General features: G+C 60.5%; 5 protein-coding genes across 7 annotated transcripts in view; 1 reads left to right on the forward strand and 4 right to left on the reverse strand.

Moving 5' to 3' along the window:
* The window catches only part of TPCN1 (two pore segment channel 1), a 42,254-nt gene extending 40,441 nt beyond the window's left edge, over positions 1-1,813 (reverse strand). Inside the window, exons 1-2 of the mRNA XM_064726611.1 lie at positions 1,680-1,813; positions 942-1,498 (exon numbers count right to left, since the gene is read on the reverse strand). Coding sequence (XP_064582681.1) covers positions 942-1,053 — 112 coding nt within the window. The 5' untranslated portion in view covers positions 1,054-1,498; positions 1,680-1,813. The remainder of the gene's footprint in view (positions 1-941; positions 1,499-1,679) is intronic.
* Positions 1,814-2,654: 841 nt separating this feature from the next.
* RITA1 (RBPJ interacting and tubulin associated 1) lies at positions 2,655-5,867 on the reverse strand. The gene is made up of 2 exons (XM_064727232.1): positions 5,644-5,867; positions 2,655-5,520 (listed from the first exon to the last, which is right to left on the reverse strand). Exons 1-2 carry the CDS (start codon positions 5,865-5,867, stop codon positions 4,986-4,988), a joined length of 759 nt encoding a protein of 252 aa, XP_064583302.1. The 3' UTR covers positions 2,655-4,985.
* A 64-nt stretch (positions 5,868-5,931) lies between these two features.
* Positions 5,932-11,358, forward strand: DDX54 (DEAD-box helicase 54). Its single transcript, XM_064726871.1, has 20 exons — positions 5,932-5,989; positions 6,506-6,647; positions 6,734-6,804; positions 6,881-7,066; positions 7,154-7,203; positions 7,312-7,353; positions 7,588-7,683; positions 7,776-7,897; positions 8,052-8,113; positions 8,235-8,366; positions 8,589-8,799; positions 9,052-9,186; positions 9,403-9,624; positions 9,714-9,787; positions 9,868-10,065; positions 10,226-10,371; positions 10,444-10,557; positions 10,644-10,748; positions 10,892-10,995; positions 11,075-11,358. The coding sequence occupies exons 1-20, from the start codon at positions 5,951-5,953 to the stop codon at positions 11,296-11,298; spliced, it is 2,475 nt and encodes an 824-aa protein (XP_064582941.1). The 5' UTR covers positions 5,932-5,950; the 3' UTR covers positions 11,299-11,358.
* An 84-nt stretch (positions 11,359-11,442) lies between these two features.
* CFAP73 (cilia and flagella associated protein 73) lies at positions 11,443-13,827 on the reverse strand. 2 transcript variants are annotated; one of them, XM_064726873.1, is made up of 6 exons: positions 13,131-13,827; positions 12,915-13,019; positions 12,647-12,847; positions 12,341-12,562; positions 11,923-12,081; positions 11,443-11,826 (listed from the first exon to the last, which is right to left on the reverse strand). In XM_064726873.1, the coding sequence occupies exons 1-6, from the start codon at positions 13,389-13,391 to the stop codon at positions 11,731-11,733; spliced, it is 1,044 nt and encodes a 347-aa protein (XP_064582943.1). In that variant the 5' UTR covers positions 13,392-13,827; the 3' UTR covers positions 11,443-11,730. The 2 variants fall into 2 exon arrangements, with proteins under 2 accessions (XP_064582943.1, XP_064582942.1); XM_064726872.1 differs by having other exon boundaries at positions 11,443-11,841.
* Positions 13,828-14,257: 430 nt separating this feature from the next.
* On the reverse strand, positions 14,258-20,820 carry VSIG10 (V-set and immunoglobulin domain containing 10). 2 transcript variants are annotated; one of them, XM_064726955.1, is made up of 8 exons: positions 20,648-20,819; positions 20,151-20,435; positions 17,157-17,438; positions 16,124-16,417; positions 15,933-16,043; positions 15,304-15,316; positions 15,031-15,191; positions 14,258-14,933 (listed from the first exon to the last, which is right to left on the reverse strand). In XM_064726955.1, the coding sequence occupies exons 1-8, from the start codon at positions 20,730-20,732 to the stop codon at positions 14,866-14,868; spliced, it is 1,299 nt and encodes a 432-aa protein (XP_064583025.1). In that variant the 5' UTR covers positions 20,733-20,819; the 3' UTR covers positions 14,258-14,865. The 2 variants fall into 2 exon arrangements, with proteins under 2 accessions (XP_064583025.1, XP_064583024.1); XM_064726954.1 differs by lacking the exon at positions 15,304-15,316 and having other exon boundaries at positions 15,031-15,210; positions 20,648-20,820.
* Between the last annotated feature and the right edge of the window lie 124 nt (positions 20,821-20,944).

The following is a 20,944-nucleotide window of genomic DNA, read 5'->3' on the forward strand; positions in this document are numbered from 1 at the left end:
ACAGATGGGATGAAGCAAGGATAAAACAGAGCTCAAAAAAGTCAACTGGGCAATTTATTCAGGGATCTCTATTGTGGGGTGGCAGAGGAGGAGGAGGGAGGAGGAAGAATCTTGATTATCCAAAATTAATTCCTGGGTTGAGAAGCCATAAGGAATGCTTGAGGTATTAAATCTCAGAGGCAATATGGCACAAAGGTATAATGTTAAAAAAAGGGATGCCTGGCCAGGAAATGAGGCATTTGTTCCAAAAGTTCAGCCTGTGGCTGGATTACAAGACCTGTGTGTGTGCACCTGCAGCTGGAAGTCACAGGGATGTGCTGGACAAAACTGCACAGATCCATCCACGAGGGGTAACACCAACCAGAAACTCTGTGAACACACTCAGACACATCTGCTGCAGGGTGAGGGCTTTAATGAAGGCACACTGAGGAGAAAAGCAAAGCTTCTGAGGGATGGTGGCTGCTGCTTTCCCCCTGCCAGTGCTCACAGGCTGGCTATGCCCCACTGAACAGCACATATTGTCTAAAAGTACTCCAGATTCTTTGATAAGAACACAACAAAGACGTGGAAGGGATTTATCAACACTTCCCTTCTCGTAAAAATCAGGATGTAAACTAGAAACAGACAAAACAAGCCTCACAAAGCGCAGATGTTTAAGGTGCTAGGAAAACACATAAGTGCAGTGGGACAGTGCCAAGGGAAGGACAGCGCGCAGGAAAGGGCTTAAGGTCACGGGGGAAACCACAAAACTGTGTGGCAGAAACTGCACTGGTAGGACCCGAGCGGCCCCGCGGTGTCACAGGGAGCTGTGAGCAACAAACCGAGCCGGACCCGCTGTTACCGGGCAGCCCCGACACCGAGCCCAGCTCTGCCGGTCCCACCGGAGCAGCGGCCACCCCACCGCGACGAGCCCCGTGCGGGCAGCGACAAAGCGCTCTTACTTTCGTTGGGCAGTTCCTCCCGGTCCGGCTCATCCAGAGGGGCTGAGGCGCTGCTCCCGCTGTCGTCCAGGGTGAGGATGAGCGGCACATCATCGTCCATGCTCACCGCCATGCCGTCCTTCCGCCGGCGGCCCGGGGCTCTCCGCAGCTCTCTGAGGCGGCGCGGGTGTCAGCAGCTCTGCCGGGCCGGCCCGAGCCTGGGGCGGCCTGCGGGGCACCGGGACACCGCGCTGTAGGCACCCATCTCCGGACAGCGGGATCGGCGGGGCAGTGAGGGCTCGGCGGGGCTGTGCGGGCTCAGCTCACTCGGTGGGTCCGTGCAGGCTCAGCTCACACGGCGGGGCTGGCCCTCCCGGCCGGGGCACGCAGCACGAAGCGCTCCTGGGCGAGCTGCAGGTGCCGCGGCTCCGGGAGCACGGCCGGCATGGCGCTAGGGGTCCCGGGCACACATGGCTCCGTCCGTGCCCCGCAGCGCCCCGGGCCGCCCGCAGTCCGCGCACATCAAGATCCCGGAGCGCTTTTGCGAACTGCGCGATGCCACAAGGTCACGGATTACTCTAAAAGGTGATGGAAAAGGAAGATGAGGCAGGCCCAGGACGGCGCCACGGGGACAGCTCACAGCCGCCGTCCCTGTCCGGCCAGAGGGACACCGGCACGCCGCTGTCACCGCGATGGGGAGGCCCGGCCCGGCGCCCTCCCTGCGCCCTCCTCCCAGCCCTGGGTGAACCGGCTCCTTACCAGTCCCCGTGCCCGCGGCCCCGGACTCTCCGGACCCTCCAAACCCTCCGGGACCGCCCGGCCCGGGACCCCCGCACCCCCCGGCCCGGTCCGGCCCGGCCCCTCCGAACCGGCGCCCGCAGCGACGCGGCTCTTCCGCGCCCCGCCCCTCGCCTCCCATTGGCTGCTACAGCGCAGGCCCCGCCCATGGGGGGAGGGACCTCATGGCTCCCGCCAATCCGCGCACACAGCCTGCCCCCACCCCCTGCCCGAGGATCCGCCCTAACCCCGCCTCCACGCCCCGCCTCACGCACTTCACTTCACCATTGGATAGAAGCGCTGTCCCTCAAGACAGACGGGGGTGCTGATTGGTCTGAGGTGGCGGGGGTGGACTATGGGGGAGTGAAGCGGGGGCTGCCATTGGCTGCGCCGAGGCCCCGCCCCAAGGTCAGCGAGGAGAGGAGCGGTCACCGGGCAACGGCGGAACGCGGGCGGGAGCGGCTGGGGACCGAGGGCAGCGGGCCCGGGACAGCCGCTTCTCCCCGGGCCGCACGGAGACGGGCCCTCGCTGTGCTCAGGCCCCGCGGGCGGTAGGAATGGGTCGGGCCCAAGTGCAGCCCAGCCGTGCCATGGCACAGTGGGTGCCGTGAGGGGCATTCAGCAGCGCTGGCTCTCCACAGGTCCTGCAGGACACGAACCCTGCCAGGGTCAGCTCTGCTGCTTTTGGAGGGTCCCGCTCCAGCCCAGTGCTCTGCTGCTGTCAGTGTAAAGCAGGCCTGCAAAAACACGCCTTCAAATCCCAATAAGCAACAAGGCAGGGTGGTGTCAAAGGTGGAGAGTGAGATTTGTGTCAGTGCTGAGCAGGCAGAAAAACGAGAGCAGCAGCAGAGAGGATCCCCAGCTTGGTTTGGCCTCTGTATCAACAACTCTGGCCTGAGCTGAGCACCAGTGACAGGCTGGATCTGCATGGAAGAAACAAATGAACATTTCCCCCACCTCATTTCATTCAGATTTAATGTGTTTTTATTCCACGTAAGCACCAGCTCCAGCAGTAACAGAGCAGTTTTGGTCTCGTGCTGAGCTGCACAGACCTGGCAGAACAAGAGGAAAAGGCAACAGTAAAGCACCAATGTGAGTGAAAATCATGGAACAAAATGCAAACAACACATTTATACTTAAACAACGTTGTCCTCATGTGTAAATGGCAAGGAAGTGCCAGTTCTGACCTCCTGAAGGCCTTGGTGACAACCTGGGCCAGTGTGGGACAGGGATATGTGGCTGATGAGATGGGCCCTAGTTTCCCGCACTGATTCCTTGGACCCTGAGCACAGCAGTGGGGGTAAAGTGGCCAATCCTGGCCACACAGGCCACTGCTTACTTGATTTTCAGACTAAATCTCTCTATTTTAAGAGGCTTTCTCTTTCAAGGAAGGAACCAGATGACACTGGTTCAGTTCTCTGCTGCTTAGACTTCAGGGCAGTGCCCCCAGTTTGCTGAGGACTCGCCTCTCTGGATCTCCCACCTGCTGCTGGAACTGCATTCCTGTTTCAATCCTCAACCCTCTTGTCTCCATCTAGTGTCCAAACCACATCTGGGCTCTCTCCCAGCCCCGTGACACCTGCAGCCTTCACATCAGTGTGCCCACATCCCAAACACAGCTGATCAGGCTGGGATGGACACCAGCACTGCCAGCCCCTCCTCTGAGAAGGCCACAGTTGTTTCTTGTCCCTCCAATTTTACCCCAGGTGGAGAGGAGCTGCTGGATTGCCTCAGTGGGAAGCATAGAGAGAGACTCAAGAGCCTGGAGAGAATCACAAGGATCCTCACTCACCTTCTCAGGTTTTAATAACGTCAGGTTATTCTTGCTTCCTGTCAGGCCCAGAAATGAGCAGGAATTGCCCGCAGTGCTGGCTCCTGGTGGCTCCAGCTCCACCTGCTGGAGTGGGTCAAGACCTGATCCTGCTGCTGCTCAAGGTGCAATAAAATCATTTCTGGGACAGAATGATGCTCTTAACCTGGCTTGGTGTGTCCTTGGGTGAATGTGAGTGTTTCCCTCGGCATGGGAGCTACCAAACTCCCATTAACCCCAGCAGCTCCTCACTGTAGCCTCCCTGCCCAGGGAGCAGTGACTGCAAACCCCGCTAACCCACCCCATATCCTTTATCCACCTCCATCCACACAGAGCTGCTCTTTCCCACCTCAGCAAAGGACGTGGAGGAGCTTTGGAGGTGCCCAGATCCCAGATTTGTCTCAGAGCACTTATTTGGTGACACCATGGCACTGCTGTAAGCACCTCACAACCCTCAGGCACACAATTATGGATCCACTCAGCACCTCATCACCACGAGCTGCCAAAATCCCTGGGCAGATCCTTGTGTGTCACAAACCCCATCCAGCCTGGGACCAGGGCAGTGCTTTCCTCACCTCTGTGCTCGTCCTGCTTTGTCAGAGGAGCCTGTAAGGTGTTGGTGGCACAAAGCAAGGACAGCAGGGAGACACCAAGGCACATCCTCTGCATGGAGGCAGAGGGAATGGAGCTCATTTCCTGGAGAAGGGAACCTTTGGGAGGGCCTCAGCAGCCTCTCAACACCTGCAAAGAGGAGGTGGCCGTGAGGGCTGGGCCAAGGTTTGTGCTCAGGAACAGACACAAAATCAAACTAGAAATGCTCTGACTGGATAAAGGGAGAATTTCTACCCTGAGGACAGTAGAGCAGTGGGAAGAAGGCCAGAGAGGCTGTGCAGCCTCTATTCCTAGGGGTTTCCACCACTTTGGACCCACCTTGAGCAGATCAGACTAGGGATGTCCTGCATTCCTGCAGGCACGAGCACAGGTGGGATGGAGCAGGACTCCTCTCAGCAAGGGTCCCTGTCAGGGCCCTCAGACCCCAAGTGCCCCAGCCAGACTCACCTGGGACCCCACCCCAGCAGCACCCCCTGTCCTGGGAGCTGCACAGCCCCTGCCTGTCCCCACAATGTCCCTGCACCTGGATGGGCCCTGCACTGCACTGGGGACACTCCTGTCCCCTGCTGCTCCAACCTCCCAGCTGGATTTCCCAGACAGCAGGAACCTCCTCCGACACCCCTGCACATCACAGGGTGCTGCTCCCACCAAGGCTCTCCTGCTCTGGTGCCATGGGCTGTGCCCTGAACCAGGAGGTCACTGCTCCCAGCACTGTGGTCACCTCTGCCTCCCGGCTTGGCTTCCAGCATGGAGCAGCCCCATCCTTCGTTTCCAGCCATGGAAAAGCCCAGGGTCCTGGTGGGCTGTGCCTCAGGGAGGCCTCAGGTGGATTAAGGCTGTGTGTACATCCAGAGGGACACCTGGCATCACTTCCAGGGGGGTCTGGCTGTGCAGCCGCCTGCTGCCTTGGCATTCCTGGGCACCGGAGATCCGGACACGCTGTTGGACCGACCCCTCACCAGCGGTCCCCGGGGGGCTGCAGGCGTTGTTGGAGCGCTCTGGTTCTTCCACCTTTCCGTGCCGAGGCTGGAAGAAAGGCGAATCCTGTCCGGGGGGGTGCTCAGCCGGCTGACAGACTGGGAGCGCGCTCTGCCAGGAGCAGCCCAGCCTTTGGGGCAAGCATCGCTCCCGGGATGTCTGCAGGCACACAGCTTCTCCCGGCGGCCGGGCTCGGACGTGGCCGGGGGCGCTGAGGCCGGGGGATGGACGGCCCGCAGGGGAGCGCCCCGGCTGTGTGGGGACAGGCCGGGCTGGCTCTGGGGGGCGGGCGGGGGGCTCCAGAGCAGCGAGTGGAGCTTGGCTACATCCTCCTTCCTCATCCGCGGAGCGGCCCAGGCAGCGCCCTGCGGCTTGGCACCGAACAGGGACTCGTCACAGAAGGACGGAGCGTGGCTTCGGGACCTTGCAGGGCGACAAGCGGAAAAACACGGGCTGGTTACAGCGCGGAAAGCAGAGGGGGACTCGAGGGGCTCCGCAGGGCACGGACACGGGGCAGCGCAGGGAGCGCCCCGCGGCGCGGCTCACCTGCACTGGCTGCCGGGCCGGGAGCCCCGCGCTGAGGGAGCCGCCGGAGCCGCCCAGGGCGGCGGGAAGGCGGGCGGCGGCGGGCGGGCCCCCGCGGGCCGGCCGAACAGCGACTCGTCCACGAAGGACGGCCGCACCCGGCGGCGGCCCCGGGGACCCCGCGGAGGGCGGGCGGCGGCGGCAGCCGAGCCACCACCGACCGGGGCCGGACCCGCCGCCCGCATGGCCGCGGCCCCGGGGCGGGCTCCGACCGGGCCCGGCCCCTTCCGTCCCCGCCCCGACACGTGGATCCGCCGCCGGGACCGACATGGCGCCGCGCAACCGCCGCCAGCCCCGCCAGGCGCCGGTACCGGGCGGGAACGGACGGGAGGGGACGGGGACGGGAACGGAACGGAACGGAACGGGAGCGGGGTGGGAACGGGGCGGGCCGGGCCCGAGCGAGGCGTGTCCCTGTGCCCGTTACTGCGGCCCCGGTGTCCATGTGCCGGTGTCCACAGTACCGGTGTTCTTAGTGCCAATGTCCCTTGTGCCCGTATTCCTGGTATGCGTGTTCCCACGACCAGTGTCCCAATATCTGAGTCGCCAGTGCCCGTGTTCCAGTACCATTGTCCCAGTGCCAGTGTCCCCAGTACCTGAGTCCCCAGCACCCGTGTCCCAGTACCCATGTCCCCACTGCCAGTGTCCCAATATCCATGCCCCAGTGCCAGTGTCCCGGTACCAGTGTCCCCAGTACCCGAGTGCCCAGTGCCAATGTCCCCAGTACTCCCAGTCACCAGCACTGGTGGCCCTGCCTGCCACACCAGCAGTGCAGAGCTGCAGTGACCTGACCCTTCACCACAGCCATGTCCCCCACTGTCCCCAGGCCCCTGCAGCCCCACTGCCCGCCTTCCCTACGGCCGCCGAGGAGGACGATGGCGCTGACGCTGATGCTGAGCTGGACACTCAGGCCATGGTGCGGGCCCAGAACCAGAAGAAGAAGAAATCCGGGGGCTTCCAGTCGATGGGTGAGTGTGAGGCAGGGGGCAGCTGTTCCTGGGACAGGGACTGTCCCCTCCTCCCCATGCCCCCTCACTTGTCCCTGTTCCCCCAGGCCTCAGCTACCCTGTCTTCAAGGGCATCATGAAGAAGGGCTACAAGGTGCCCACGCCCATCCAGAGGAAGGTGAGCCTGGGGAGCGGTGGGTCCCTGCCCCAGGGGGTGGCACTGGGACAGTGACAGTGACGGTGGTGTCCCACAGACCATCCCTGCCATCCTGCGTGGCCGGGATGTGGTGGCCATGGCCCGCACGGGCAGTGGGAAGACAGCCTGTTTCCTCATCCCCATGTTCGAGCGGCTGAAGGCGCCCAGCCAGGCCGGGCCACGCGCCCTCATCCTCTCACCCACCCGGGAGCTGGCCCTGCAGACCCTCAAGTTCACCAAGGAGGTACAGGGGACACGGAGTGAGTGGGAACAATGGGGACAACGGGTTTGGTTCTGCATCCCACCAATATGTTTATTCCTCGCCCTGCAGCTGGGCAAGTTCACTGGCTTGAAGACAGCCCTGATCCTGGGAGGAGACAAGTAAGCTGTCCCCATGTCCCCTGCAATCCGTGCTTCCCTGAGCCTCCCCAAAACCTGGTGAGGGGCTGAGCTGCCCAGCGCCACTCCAGCCTCTCCCCTCTCTCACAGGATGGAGGACCAGTTTGCTGCCCTGCATGAGAACCCTGACATGTGAGTGATTGGGGCACAGGGAGGGGACCCAGTGGGGAAGTGGCCACCAGCCATCTGGGGACATCACTGGTGTGCCTGATGGGCATTCCTGGTGTTCCCTTGGAGCATCTTCCTGTGGGACAACTGGGTCTCTATTGTGTCGTCCTTGGGTTGGATTTGGGACCTGCTCCCAGAATGGTGTTGGGACACTGTTTCCGCCTCAGCCTGGTCCTGTCACCCCCTCTGTCCCCACAGAATCATAGCCACCCCTGGGCGCCTGGTGCACGTGGCAGTGGAGATGAAGCTGAAGCTGCACACCGTGGAGTACGTGGTGTTCGACGAGGCCGACAGGTCAGCAGGGCTGTCCCCAGGGCTGGCAGTGTCCCCACACGGGTGAGAGGCCCAGGGAGGGAGCTGCCATGTCCCATATCCCCTCCCTGCAGGCTCTTTGAGATGGGCTTTGCTGAGCAGCTGCAGGAGATCATTGCCCGGCTCCCCGACTGCCACCAGACCGTTCTGTTCTCCGCCACGCTGCCCAAGCTGCTCGTTGAGTTTGCCCGGGCTGGTGAGGACCTGGGCCAGGTGGCACTGGGGACAGAGACATGGCACAGCCAGGCTGAGCCCAGCACTGGGAAAACCCAGCTGGATTAATGCTGGGCCAAGCGGGTGTCCCCAGCAGGACACGCCGTGAGTGACCCATGTCCTGTGTGTCACCTCAGGCCTCACTGAGCCCATGCTGATCCGCCTGGATGTGGAGTCCAAGCTGAGTGAGCAGCTTAAGGTGAGATGGGGGAGTTCAGGATGGGCTTTGTGCCCCCTACCCCCTGCAATCCCCCTGTTCCTGAGGAGGGGACGAGGGTGGCAGTGGTGGCACGGGGCTGAGCGCTGCCCTCGTGCTGCAGCTGGTGTTCTTCCACGTGCGCGGGGACGACAAACCGGCCGTGCTGCTCCACCTGCTCCGCAGCGTGGTGAAACCCCAGGACCAGACCGTCGTCTTCGTGGCCACCAAGCACCACACCGAGTATCTGAGGGAGGTGAGTGGCATTTGGGGGTGCCCATGTGGGGTCTGCAGTGAGCTTTCACTGGGTTAAAGGAAAAATCCCAGAATATGTGATCATGGAGGTGCTGCATCCATTCATCCCTCAGAGAGAGGAGGGAGCACATCAGGATTTGAAGGTCCAGGTGGCCACTCTGGAGTCTCTGGCCCTGTCTCTCTGCTGAGGGCACATCCATCCATTCTTTTCTCCCCTTCCCAGCTGCTGACAGCACAGGGTATCCGCTGCACCCACATCTACAGCTCTCTGGACCAGACTGCCCGCAAGATCAACATTGCCAAGTTCTCCCAGGGCAAGTGCCCAGTGCTGCTGGTCACCGACGTGGCTGCCCGGGGGCTGGACATCCCCATGCTGGACAACGTCATCAACTTCAGCTTCCCTGCCAAGGGCAAGCTGTTCCTGCATCGTGTCGGTGGGTGCCAGTGCCCTTACTGTGTTGTGGTTTTGAGGGACAGACTGGGGACAAAGCAGTGTCAGTGATGTCCTAGCTGGACTGTTAGGGCACTTGGGAGCAGGACTGGTACCTTCCCTGTAGAGTTGCCCCTTGCCAGCCATGCCCCCATGGTAAATGTCACATGTGTAGACTGCCAGGGACACCAGGGATCCCTTGCCTGGGTGGGGCCAGGCTGGGCATGGTTTCTCATCCTCCTCTTGCCCGTGCCAGGTCGTGTGGCCCGGGCTGGCCGCAGTGGCACCGCCTACTCGCTGGTGGCTCCTGATGAGATGCCCTACGTGTTCGACCTCCACCTCTTCCTGGGGCGCCCGCTCGTCCTCGCCGGAGCCCAGGAGATGCCTGCAGGTGAGGGGTGGCTCTGTGGCCACTGGGGTGTTCTCTTTGGCCAGTGCTGGAGTTTGTGGTCTTGTGGTGGTGAAAATGGGGTGATGAGGGCTGTGATACACCCTGTGTGTGGGGGATGCTGATTGAACAGTGCCGAGCTCCCTGGAGCTGGCAGCTCTGCTCTGAGAAATACAGGCTGGGTGCTGGGGAGGTGACACGCTGTGCCCTGGGCTGCAGATGCTGGCGATGTCCTGGGCCGTGTGCCCCAGAGCCTGGTGGATGATGAGGAGTGCCTGCTGCTGACGGACCACGAGAGCTCTCTGGAGCTGCGCAGCCTCCGCCGCGTCGCCGACAACGCCCACAAGCAGTACCTGCGCTCCCGGCCCGGCCCCTCGCCCGAGTCCATCAAGAGGGCCAAGGACCTGGATGTGTCCCAGCTGGGCATGCACCCCCTCTTCAGTGAGTGCTGGGGGGACGCTGAGGGAGGGGACCCCATTTCCCTTCCCATTAAACTGAGCTGTGCCCCTGTCCCTGCCTGCCTTCCCCAGGAGCTCGCTTCGAGGACACCGAGCTGCAGAGGCTGAAGTTGGTGGATAGCATTAAGAGCTACAAGTCCAAGGCAGTGAGTTGAGATGGATGGGATGGGATGGGATGGGATGCCCATGTGGCTCACTGGGAATGATGCTCCTGCCCTGGGCACAGACCATCTTTGAGATCAACGCCACGTCCCGGACACCAGCCAGCACTGTGATGCGATCGAAGCGGCGCCACGACCATGCCCTGATCGAGAAGTTCCAGCGTGGGCAGCAGGAGAAGCGGGCAGCAGCACTTAAAGGGCAGGGGATGTGCCCAGCCCCTCCTGAGCCCCAGGATGGGGAAGGAGAGCAGGAAGACCTCCAGGTAATTGGGTCATGGATACAGGAACTGCTGCAGAGCTGCCTTGGCCTGGTGCTAGCAGGCCAAGGGCCCCAGATTGTGCTGGGGTTTGGAGGCTGGTGCAGAGACTTGTGGGGATATTGGGAGGATGTGGCTCCTGAACCCCTTCCCTATCCCCATCCAGGAGGTGTTCTCCAATGTGGGGGGCCAGAAGCGAAAACGGGGCCGAGGAGGAGAAGATGGTCCCAGGAAAAAGCCACAGCAGCCGGCACAGCAGGCTGAGGACTTCTACATCCCGTACCGGCCCAAGGACTTTGAGAGCGAGCGGGGGTAAGTGTGGGGGGCTCCTGCTGCTGTGCCCCCCAGCCTGTGTGGGGCTGCTCTCATTGCCCCCCTTGGCAGGCTGAGCGTGGGCGGCGAGGGCAGCGCCTTCGAGCAGCAGGCGGCCGGGGCCGTGCTGGATCTCATGGGCGACGAGAACCACAACCTCAACAAGAACAAGCAGCTGCTCAAGTGGTGAGTGGGCTTTGCCCATGGGCTGGAGGGGGAATTAGGGCTGGGGGTGGCACTGCTTGGTCCCACCACCCTTTTGTCTCTTGCAGGGACCGCAAGAAGAAGCGGTTTGTGGGACAGACGGGCCAGGAGAACAAGAAGAAGGTGCGGACGGAGAGCGGGCGCTACATCAGCAGCTCCTACAAGAACAACCTGTATCCTGCCATGGGTGCTGCTGCCTGCCTGGGCTGGGCACTGTGGGAGCAGGGCTGGACCTGTGTGTCAGGGCTCCAGGGGAGGGAGCACAGTGGGGTCAAGCGAGGAGTCCCCACATGTTCCCTTAACGTGCCCATCCCAGCTATGAGAAGTGGAAGCAGAAGTACAAGGTTGACGAGCGGGACGAGGATGAGGAAGGGCCACGCAGCAGGGAGCAGTTCAGAGGGAAGCACAGGCGTGGGCAGGGTGAGTACCCAAAGGAAGCAGCACAGCCCTGCCCTGTTCCCCTCAGCCTGGCTCTGAGCACAGCCCTGTCCCCCTGCAGGCCCCACGCAGTCCCCGGCGCAGGGCAGGGTGCGCTCGGAGCTGAGGAACAAGCAGCAGATCCTGAAGCAGCGCAAGAAGGCGGCCAAGCAGCGCTTCCTGCAGAGCGGGGGCCTGAAGCGGCTGCGGGCGCGCGGGCGGCAGCGCGTGCAGGAGCTGCGGCTCATGGCCTTCGGCCGCCGCGCCGGCCCCGCCAAAAAGGGCAAGCTCAGGAAGAGGATGTAGGGCACACACCGCCTGGGCAGGGAGCTGGGCAAGGGACAGTAAATATTGGTTGGTTTTGCATCCCGGCTTCTGTCTGTCCTTGCTCCAAGCAGCGTGCCTGCTTGGGGTAGTTCTTTCCCTAGAGATGCAAGAAGAAGCAGGAGCTGTGGCTGCACAGCTGGGTGTATTTTGATGTGAAGCACCTTCAGCAGCTCCCTCCTCCTCGTTGTCCTGCCTGGGGCGCTCTGTGCAGGAGGGAACCTCAGGAGTGCCCTGGCCCTTCCTGGGTGTGCTGCCACCCCAGTGTGACTGTGCCACTGCTGTCCATGTTGCCTCTTGACATGGGGTTTCCAGACTTGCAGGAATTGCCTCCATACAGAGGGGTCCTGTGGCTCCATGCTGGCCCTGGCAGCCTCTCTCCAGCCCCAGGAGCAGGCAGATAGTCCCCAGGGGCTATTTGTGGCCCTGAAGCAGCCTGACACTCCTGTGGTGCTGTGGGTGTCTGTCAGTGGCACAGATGTCAGACAGAGCCTTCATACAGAGCAGCACCTGTGGAGATGAGAGCTGTTTGCCACAGCCATCCAGGGATGTAAGTGCCCCTGTGCATCCCCAGCCCCACTGCCCCAGGGGAAGGGTTGTGCTGACCGTGTCCAGCTGGGCCTTTGTGTCCTCCTGAGCTCTGTCCGTGGGGATCCTGAGCTGTGCTGTGGTTTGCTGAAAGAGGTTCAGCACAGCCAGCTTGATCTGCCCCAGCAGCAGGGTCTTCTGGGTGGCTGTGCTCTGGATGTGGGTCCAGCAGGACTCCTGGGGGACAGAGTGACCCCTGGCCCCTGCCCTGTGTCCTTCTGTGCCCCCCAGGCCAGGCCTGAGGGACCCAGGAGTCCTGGCTGTGTATCCCTGCTGCTTTTTGGGCAAGTGGGGATCCTCAGCTCAGCCCAAAAGGGTGCAGCCCACACACCTTGGCACCTCCACCACACTGGGCATCTCCTTGTGCAGCACACCTGGGGTCTGTACTGCTGCCCCCTCTCCCTGGGAGTCCCTGGGCACCCCACATCCCCCTTACCCACTGGCGCACATCCCGCCGGGCAGCCTCCAGGCGCGTGTGGAGCCGTGCCAGCTCGTTCCTGGTGCCCACGAGCTGGGTGCTGCTCTCCTGACGGTACCGCTGGAGCTGTGCCCTGCCCTGGGCCAGCTGCTCCTGCCCGGCTTCTGCCTCCCGTGCCAGGGCTGCCCGCACCTCCGCCAGCACCCCCAAATGCACCAGCATGGCCGGCACGTCCTGGAACTGGGCAGTGGGAGGCGGCTGAGGCCGCAGGGGTGACCCCTCCGAGGGGTTGGGGACACGCAGGGTGGCACGGCAGGCGCTCACCTGTCCCATGGTGGGCAGCACGTCCCGCAGGTAGTCCCCGAAGGGCCGGAGGCTCCGCAGGCGCCGGGCCAGGCTCTCCCGGTGCCGCCGCAGCCGCTCCAGCTCCCGCCGCAGCCGGGCGCTCTCCGCTCGCTCCGCCGCCTCCCGCGCCCGCTCCTCGTCTGCCCGCCGCAGCTCCCGCTCCCGCCGGGCCGCCACCGCCTGCACCGGGACACACGGGGTCAGCGGGGACCCTCCGGCCGGCCCTGCCCCGGCCCCTGCCCGGCACCTTGAGGAAGGACTCGAATCTGAGCACGGCGTCGCGGTGCTGCTCTCGCCTCCGGGCCAGCTGCTGCCGGCGCTGCGCCAGGCGCTGCATCCGCTGCTGGAACTCCTGCGGGATGGCAGGGGGCCTGGAGCATCGCCCACGTTTGTGGGCACCCGAGGGAGCTGGGGACACCCCTGCCAGCCCCTTGTCCCCACGGCACACCTGCAGCGCCCTCACCTGCCGCTGGTTCTGCAGCTCCCGCTCCGCCTCCGCCACCTCCCGCCTCTTCAGCAGCACACGGGTGGATGGAGGGAGCGTGGCGGGGCCCCGCGCTGTCCCCGTCCTGCCACGGGCTGATCGCAGCTCGGCCGGGCTGCGGGGGGAGAGCCTGGGCAGGGCATCTGCCACCGTGCCCCGGGCAGGGCTGCCAGGGGCCGCCGCTGTGCCTGGCCCGCTCCCCCGGGGGTCAGGACCACTCAGGCTGAGCCCTGCCTGCATTCATGCTCTTGCCCACCCCCCACTTCAGCCTCCCCTGCTTGGAGCCCCCCAGCACCAGCGAGATGGAGCTGGTTCCATCTTTGTTCTATTTGTTCCCCAGGGAAGGATAGGTCACACCACAACCTCAGCTTTCTTGTTAGAATCCGTGAATCCCCCTGCCTGCCCCCAGCCCATGGCTGCAGTGTCCTCTCCTCCCTGACAGCCATCCTGGCAGTGGCACCCGGAGATGGGAACGCAAACCGAGATCACGGGGCACACAGGACACGCTGGCCTGGTGCCAGCCCTTGGGTCACCTGTCACGGGAGGGCACAGGGGTGTCACTCACAGCAGCCGCAGCTTGTCCCGCAACGCCTCTCGCACCCGCTCCTCCAGCTCCGGCTCCATCTCGGCGGTGCCTCCTCCTCGCCCGGGGCCTGCGGAGGAGCTGGGACCGGGACAGCCGAGGAGGGGCTGGCAGCACAACAGAGTTGCCAGGGGCAGCCAGAGGCTCCCGCAGCTCCCGGGGATTTTCCTGGCTCGGCTCCGAGCGCCGCTGCGAGGGCGCGGTGCTGGGCACAGGGAATGCACCAGGGCTGCTTGCAGGGGGGCTCCCAGTCTCAAACCATCCCATCCTTCCACTCCATTCCCTCCAGCCCTCAGACCCCACTCCAGCCCCTCAGACCCCTCTGTTCAGGCTCCATGGCCCTTCAGAGACCACTGTGCACAGCCAGACCCAAACCACTGTCCCCAGCCCTCCCTGTCCCCCTCGGCCACCTCCAGCTCCCACTGCTCTGACACCCCAGGGATGGCTCAGACCCCCCGATTTCATGCACAGGACAGACCCTGCCTCTCTCTGCATGTCCCAGGAGTGCTTCCCTTCTGCATGGGCCATCAGATCCCCTGTGAGCTGTCAGGTCCCCTTTGTCCCCCCATATGTGTGCTCATGTCCCCATTACCCTGCACCCACACTCAACAAGGAAGATATTAACTCCTGACTTGGACACAGAGCAACACTGCAGAAGGAAGAAGGAAAAAATATTTATAATACAAACAATTCAGCCTCCCCAGAGTCAGTGTCAGCCATGTCCTGCCCACACAGCCCTCGTTTCTTCCCTTGCCCCAGGACCACTCTGGCCCCGTGGTGACTTTCTCCATCCCAAGGCTGCTCATTGGGACTGAGCCAGAATCCCACACGGGAATTCGAGTCCGTCACAGGCACTGAAGTGAGGGGGTGTTCCCATGCTCTGCCTGTGCTGGGTGCCACCTTGTTTTTGGGACACCCAAGACAAAGAGGAAAATGGAAGACAAAAGAAATGGAGAAACATGGCTGGAGAATGATGGAGTGAAACTGTGGAAGTGGCAGGTGGAGAGAGAGGTGCCTGAAGTGTCTTGGGACAGGACACTGACAGCCTGTGCTCAGCCACACACAGTGAGGGCCTGCTTGATGCTGGATTCCAGCTGGAGCTCCGTGTGCTTCCTCAAGGAGGGATAGGAGCTATGAGCCTCGTGTCTCTTCTCTCACATCCTGTGCAGAGACCCCACTGTGGAGCTCATCATCATCACCTACACAGGGCACAGAGCAGCAGCATCTCAGCTACAACAGCCAGCAAGGATTCCTCCCTCCCTGGCAGCTGCTCAGCAGGGAGCAGGGGCTCCTCACCTTCTGGGAGGTGGTTCAGTTGAGCAGCCTGGGCCCTGCTCCCACTGACCAGTGCCACGGCCTCGTGCTCGGTGCAGCCGCCCAGGGCCTCCTCAGACCCCTTCCCCTCCTCGTCATCTTCAGAGTCCACCAGCACTAGGACATCCCCTGAGTCTGCATTCCTGGGAAGAGCAGAGCAAGCTGGATGAAAGGCTGAGGAGAGCCTGTTCTCTGCCCTACAGGAAGGCTGAGCAGTGATGCCATGAGGGGCTGGGCTGAGGAATGTCAACTCACCTGAATGCAGCACCTGAACGGGAGAGAAAAGAGAGACGACATTAGAAACTGCCCCTCTGTATGGCAGCAGTGTGCCCCTGAATGGGGAATCATGAGCATTGACTCTGTGATTGCAGAAGGCTGATCAATGCTTTATTGTTACCACACTATGCTATAATATACTATATTATACTATAATATATATAAAACCCATCACCCTTGCCAAACAGTCTGATATACACACATGGATCAATGAATTGGTCAATGAATTAAAACACTATCACCAAAGTCCAATTAAGGAATCACTCTTCGGTAAACAATCCCCATAACACATTCCACACGTGCACAAACACTGCAGAGATTAAGATAAGAATTGTTTCCTCTGAGCTCTCTCACAGCTTCCCAGAAAAATCCTGGGAGAGAATTATGTCTCTCTCTGTTCAGAAGATATGTGATTACCACAGCACTGGGAGTGACACTGGTTTTATTGACTGGACAACCCCTGCCAACCCTGTGCTTTCCCCAGATGGTCACTGGCAACCCCCATGCAGAGGCACAGACGTGGCACAGGCAACCCTGACTGACTCCAGCATGCAGGGAGGACAAGTGGGTTGGGAATAAAGCCCCAGGAAGGAGGAACCAAGCCCTACCTCTGAGGCACAGGAGGGGATTGTAGTACAACACAACCCCGGTGACGGTGAGAACAGTCAGGAGGGACAGCACCACCACAGCACCCACGACCCCAACGATGTTCACCGGCTCTGCAGAGAGGGGACAGAGCTGGATGAGGAATTCCCAGGTGTGCAGCACCCCCAGGCCCTCCTGGCACAGCCCCACTCACGTTTCACCGTGAGGCACACGAAGAGCTCCCTGAGCCCCACGGGGTTCTGGGCCTTGCAGACGTAGCAGCCCCCATCGGTGGCCTGGGAGCAGTTCTGGATGGTGAGCCTGGACACGTTGCCCTCCTGGGCAATGAGGAACCTCCCCCCAGGCTGGATCTCCTGCTGGGGCTGGGAGATGTCCCTGAGCCAGCTGAGCCGGGCTGCCGGCGTGCTCTCGGTCACCCGGCACGTCAGGGTCACGTTGTCACCCACAAAGCAGGTCTGAGGGGGCTCAGACTCCAGGGAAGGGAGTTCTGAACAGCCCCAGGGCAAAAGGAAACAAAAACAGGAGTCAAGGAGGGAATGGAGGCAATTAACATAACGAGCAATCAAGCTTCTGGCTGATTAATAATCATTAACAGAGAAGGGAGCAGGCAGGAGTCTGGGAGTGGAGCACTATGGGTTTGGGATTTGGCTCACTCAGGAGCCTCCCAAGGGGTGACCTGAGCAGCTTTCATGAGCTCAGTCCCTTCTGACACCTGTCTGCACATCCCCAGGGAAAAATGGTCTGAGGGCAGCCAGCAGGCAGGTGGCAGAGAGGAGAAGAGCAGCCCAGGGATTATTTCCCTTGGGATCAGCAGAGCTCTTGTGAAGCCTTGACAACCCTTGGAAGATAATCACAGCCCGGATTTTCATCAGCCACTCAGATGCCTGAAGGGCACACACAACCCTTAAACCCACCCTTACCAAACTCAAGCTGCCCACAGCCCCCAAACCACCTCTCACTGTCACACAGGTGTGTGGGACCTTTCCACAGGTGAAAACACTGCTGGGATGAAATTTGTTGGCCCCTGAAGATGGCCCCAAAATACAGCTCAGCTACACCTCTGCCATGATGGACACCTGTGCCTCCTGCTGCACTTGTGCCCTGCCATGCCACCTCCTGCCTTCCCCAACCTCCTCAGTGCTCTGGAGAGCAGGGAATGCCCAGGGTACCCACCTGCCCCTGTTCACCAGCTTCATTACAGTTAATGAGGCAGCAAAAGCACTCACTTATCTCCACAGTGCAGGCAGGCTGCTCCTGCTTCACCACGTGGCTGCCCACACACGTGAAGACTTTCCTGTGGGCGAGGTGGGAGCTGTTGAGGGTCTCCACGTGGGTGTCTGAGGAGCTGGTGGAGCTGATGACCCAGCTGGAGTTCTCCAAGTCCTGCCCCTCTTCTCTCCAGTGCAGGGTGGGGTGGGGGTACCCTCCAGGCCAGCTGCAGAACAGCTGCAGCATCTGCCCTGATGAGGAGCTCTCAGCCCAGCACTTTGGGGCTGCCTGTGGGGGATCTATCAGCAAGGACAGCACGTGGTCAGAAACACTTGCAGGGCTGGAATTCATTTGTCATCATCCTTATTGAAAAATCTTTGCTGTTTGCCTGCCAGTCTTGCTCCCTGACCTGCATCCCACAGCCCCAGGTGTGCACAGCTGTAAGTGACAACCACAGGGACCAGGAGGGGCTGTGACAGTCCCCACAGCCAAGCCTTGAGGGAGGGAAAAAATGATTGCCACAGCTTTATCCAATGGAAATGAGATAAACACAGCAGGAGAATGGGATCTCACTGCCCTGGTGCTCATGGCACAGCCACCACTGAGTCACCACTTGAGAGCAAGGCACAGTTCTGGCTCTCTCCCAGCTGCTCCTTGCACACACAGATCCACACACACACGTGCTGATTTAACAGCCACAGGGATTCTGGACTCTGATCCAGGCAGCATTAACACACTGTGCCCAATGCAGAGCTGAACAAGACCCCACCAAGAGATCCAACCAAAACAAGCCCCACACCAGAGGTGTCAGAGGGATGTCTGAGGCTTATTCTGGGGAACATTTATTCAGAGGACTTTGAAACTACTTGAATTAATTAAAAAAACATCATGGCAAACCCTCACGTGAGCTGCAAGAACACACCTTCCTGGGGCTGATCTCTGCAGGAACTGTACACACACCTCAGGTGATCTTTGAAACCACCCAGCTCTGGCAAGAAAGTTCTCTGCAACACTCCCTGTGTCCCACCTCTGGTGAGGATCAAACTGACCCCAAACCCTGGCTGTGGTTAACAGGGCACCCTGTCAGCCTGAACGGGCACAAACTGCCCCACATCAATGGGGCACAGCCCCTCCAGGGTGTCCTGGTGGGCACAGTCCCTCCAGGATGTCCAGCCAGAGCTGCACTTTCTGTGCTGAGCTCAGAACACTCCCCTGAGGCCCTCAGCTTTCTATCCTGAACTCCCAGGCTCTCCCAGCACAACTCTGTCTAAAGAAATCTGCTCCCACAACATTAACAAACCAAATAAAAATCTCCACCCTCCCAACCTCACACAACACCAGCAAAAAGGAGCTGTTGTGGTTTGACCCCCAGGAGAGCCAACAGCTCTTGCATCAACCCACACACACAGATGTGCCAAGGAATCCCTGGAGGTGTGGAACTGCACGTCTCCTTCACAGGTGCTTCCCATCCAAAACAAACACAGAACCACAGCCCAAGGCAGGGCTGCACCTTTGTCCTGTCACTAGAATGTTTACTGCTTGTGGGGTTGTCAAAGTGCAGTTTCCAACAAAAAGAGAACTTTTTGGTACCACCCATGGGATGGGCTGTCAGCTGGTTATTCCCACACACAACCTCTACATATCCTGGGAGGCTCTTCCACAGCAGTGCCAAGTCCAAAATTTGCTCCAGGCCAGGATAAGATGTTCCACCAACAGGGGTTGTAAAAAAATGGGGCTCTGATACAGGTCAGAGGTTAAACTTCTACCTTTTACTGATTCTCCTGCTGAGCTAAAGCATCTCCAGAAATCTCCTCCTCACCTGTCAAAGGCCATGCCCACATCACCTTTGTTGTACTCAGACATTAGTGATACAATTAATTCCAGACTAATTAATGAAGTTCAGAGTGCAGCACCAACACTTGGCACCACATAAATATGTAGTGCTCCCAGATGTTCTGCCCCAGTGCTCTAGATTTGGAGCTCCTCAGCCCAGTGCCTACATCTCTATTCCCTGAAGCAGTCTGGGGTTCAACCCTTCCACACCCCCATCTGCACATTCCTTGCTGCAGGAAGAGAATTTTTATTCCTGTAAACTTTCAAGAGGTTAATCTGTACAGAACAGGTGCAGTGTTTACACACAGGTAGAAGGAAGGAACACCCTGAAGGCAAATAGGTCTCACACATGGCAAGAGCAGCAAGAAAAGAAAGGGCCAAGGCAGTACAGAGCACCAAAAAGCACCAGATTTTCCCTCCGCTCAATCCTGAGGGTACTAAGAGCAGCACCAGATCTGGAGGGGGCTGTTCCCATGGAATACATGAGGCATCAGGGCAAAACATGGTTCCCTGGCAGAAGCAGGAATGATTAATTGGCTGGAGTGCTTTCCAGCCTGACTTCCACCCGTGCTCTGAACGTTTCTAAGGGAATGAATGGATGAAATAAGACATGGAAAAGGGAGAGAGCACAAGAAGACACTGAGGGGCTGAAAGAACTGCCCTGTGCTGATAACAGGTACGCTCCCAGGACACTGATCCCACATAAACCTGAGGAATTTCGTGCTTCCATCAATGTAAAACTCCTCTGCTGGGAAGAGTTCTCCCACTAAAAGGATGGCAATGAGGAATGGCACAGCACATCTATGCTAACAAGGGAAAGCAGACAGCAAGCAGCAGCCCCTACCCCAAGGTTTATGGAGACTCAAGTCAGCCAGACTCAGAGGCAAAAGGTCCCAATGGAATAGCTACAGAGAATGGAAGATGTGCCCAAAAACTCATTTATCACCAGCAATGAAGAAGAAACACAGCAAGGACTTCAGAGCTGGCATTTCCCCTCCACATGCTAGATCTATGACAGACCATTTGGACACACATTTTGGTGCTTGTGAGCAGATGTGAGAAAGATTCTGCACCGTAAAGCCGTCTGCACTTTCTAAATATTATTTTTCCACCAGTGCCAGATGAATTTGGGGACGTGGAAGGCCGAGGGGAGGAAGCCCAGCTGTGGGATGACTTACTGGCCACCAGGAGCTGCACCCTGTGCTCGTGGTCTGTCTTGTTCAGCACTTCCCTGCAGGTGTAGTTGCCCTCGTCCTGCACACGCAGCTCGGAGATGCTCAGGGAGCTGTTGTCCACCAGGGAGAAGCGGACATCGGGGGGGAAGGAGACCCTCGAGGAGAAGAGAGGTGGGAAGGATTGCGGATCCCCTTGGAACCAGACCACCTCGGTGGCTTCCTTGGACACGTTGCGGCACAAGAGGAGGATGTTTCCTCCCACCTGTCCAAAAACCACTTCATCTGTTCCTGCAAGAGAAAGGGGACGGCGTCAGGGATTGAGGGAATGGGCAAAGCCGCCTTCTGCAGCAAAGACCTGGATACCTGATCTGTGTCAGCCCTCTGGGGTGCTTGTTATGGGACTGCTGAGGGACCTCTGAGGTGACTAAAAACACCCAGCGCACAGCAGGATCAGGAAAAGGGACACAGCTTCCTGCTCCCCTCCCCTCAGCCCGCGCTACCTGCGGCCTCCCGGCGCGGCACCAGCCTCCAGAAGCAAAGGGCGAGGACGAGCCGCGCCGGCGGCATCCCGCCGAGGCGCTGCATGGCTGTGCGCCGCTGCCGGAGCCCCGCGGAGGCGGTGCTGCCCGGCCGCCGCCCCGGGGACAGGCCTGGGAAGGGAGGGCGGGCGTGCCCGGCCGGGGGGACCCGCCCGCCAGGCCCGTGAGGGGCCCGTGACGGGGTTCGTCCATGCAGCGGGTCCCGCCGCCTCACAGCCCCCGCTTCGGGCGGCCGCCATCTTGAGACCCCCTTCCCTC

The sequence above is a fragment of the Zonotrichia leucophrys genome, chromosome 15, assembly GCF_028769735.1.
Source record: "Zonotrichia leucophrys gambelii isolate GWCS_2022_RI chromosome 15, RI_Zleu_2.0, whole genome shotgun sequence".
Lineage (NCBI taxonomy): Eukaryota > Metazoa > Chordata > Aves > Passeriformes > Passerellidae > Zonotrichia > Zonotrichia leucophrys.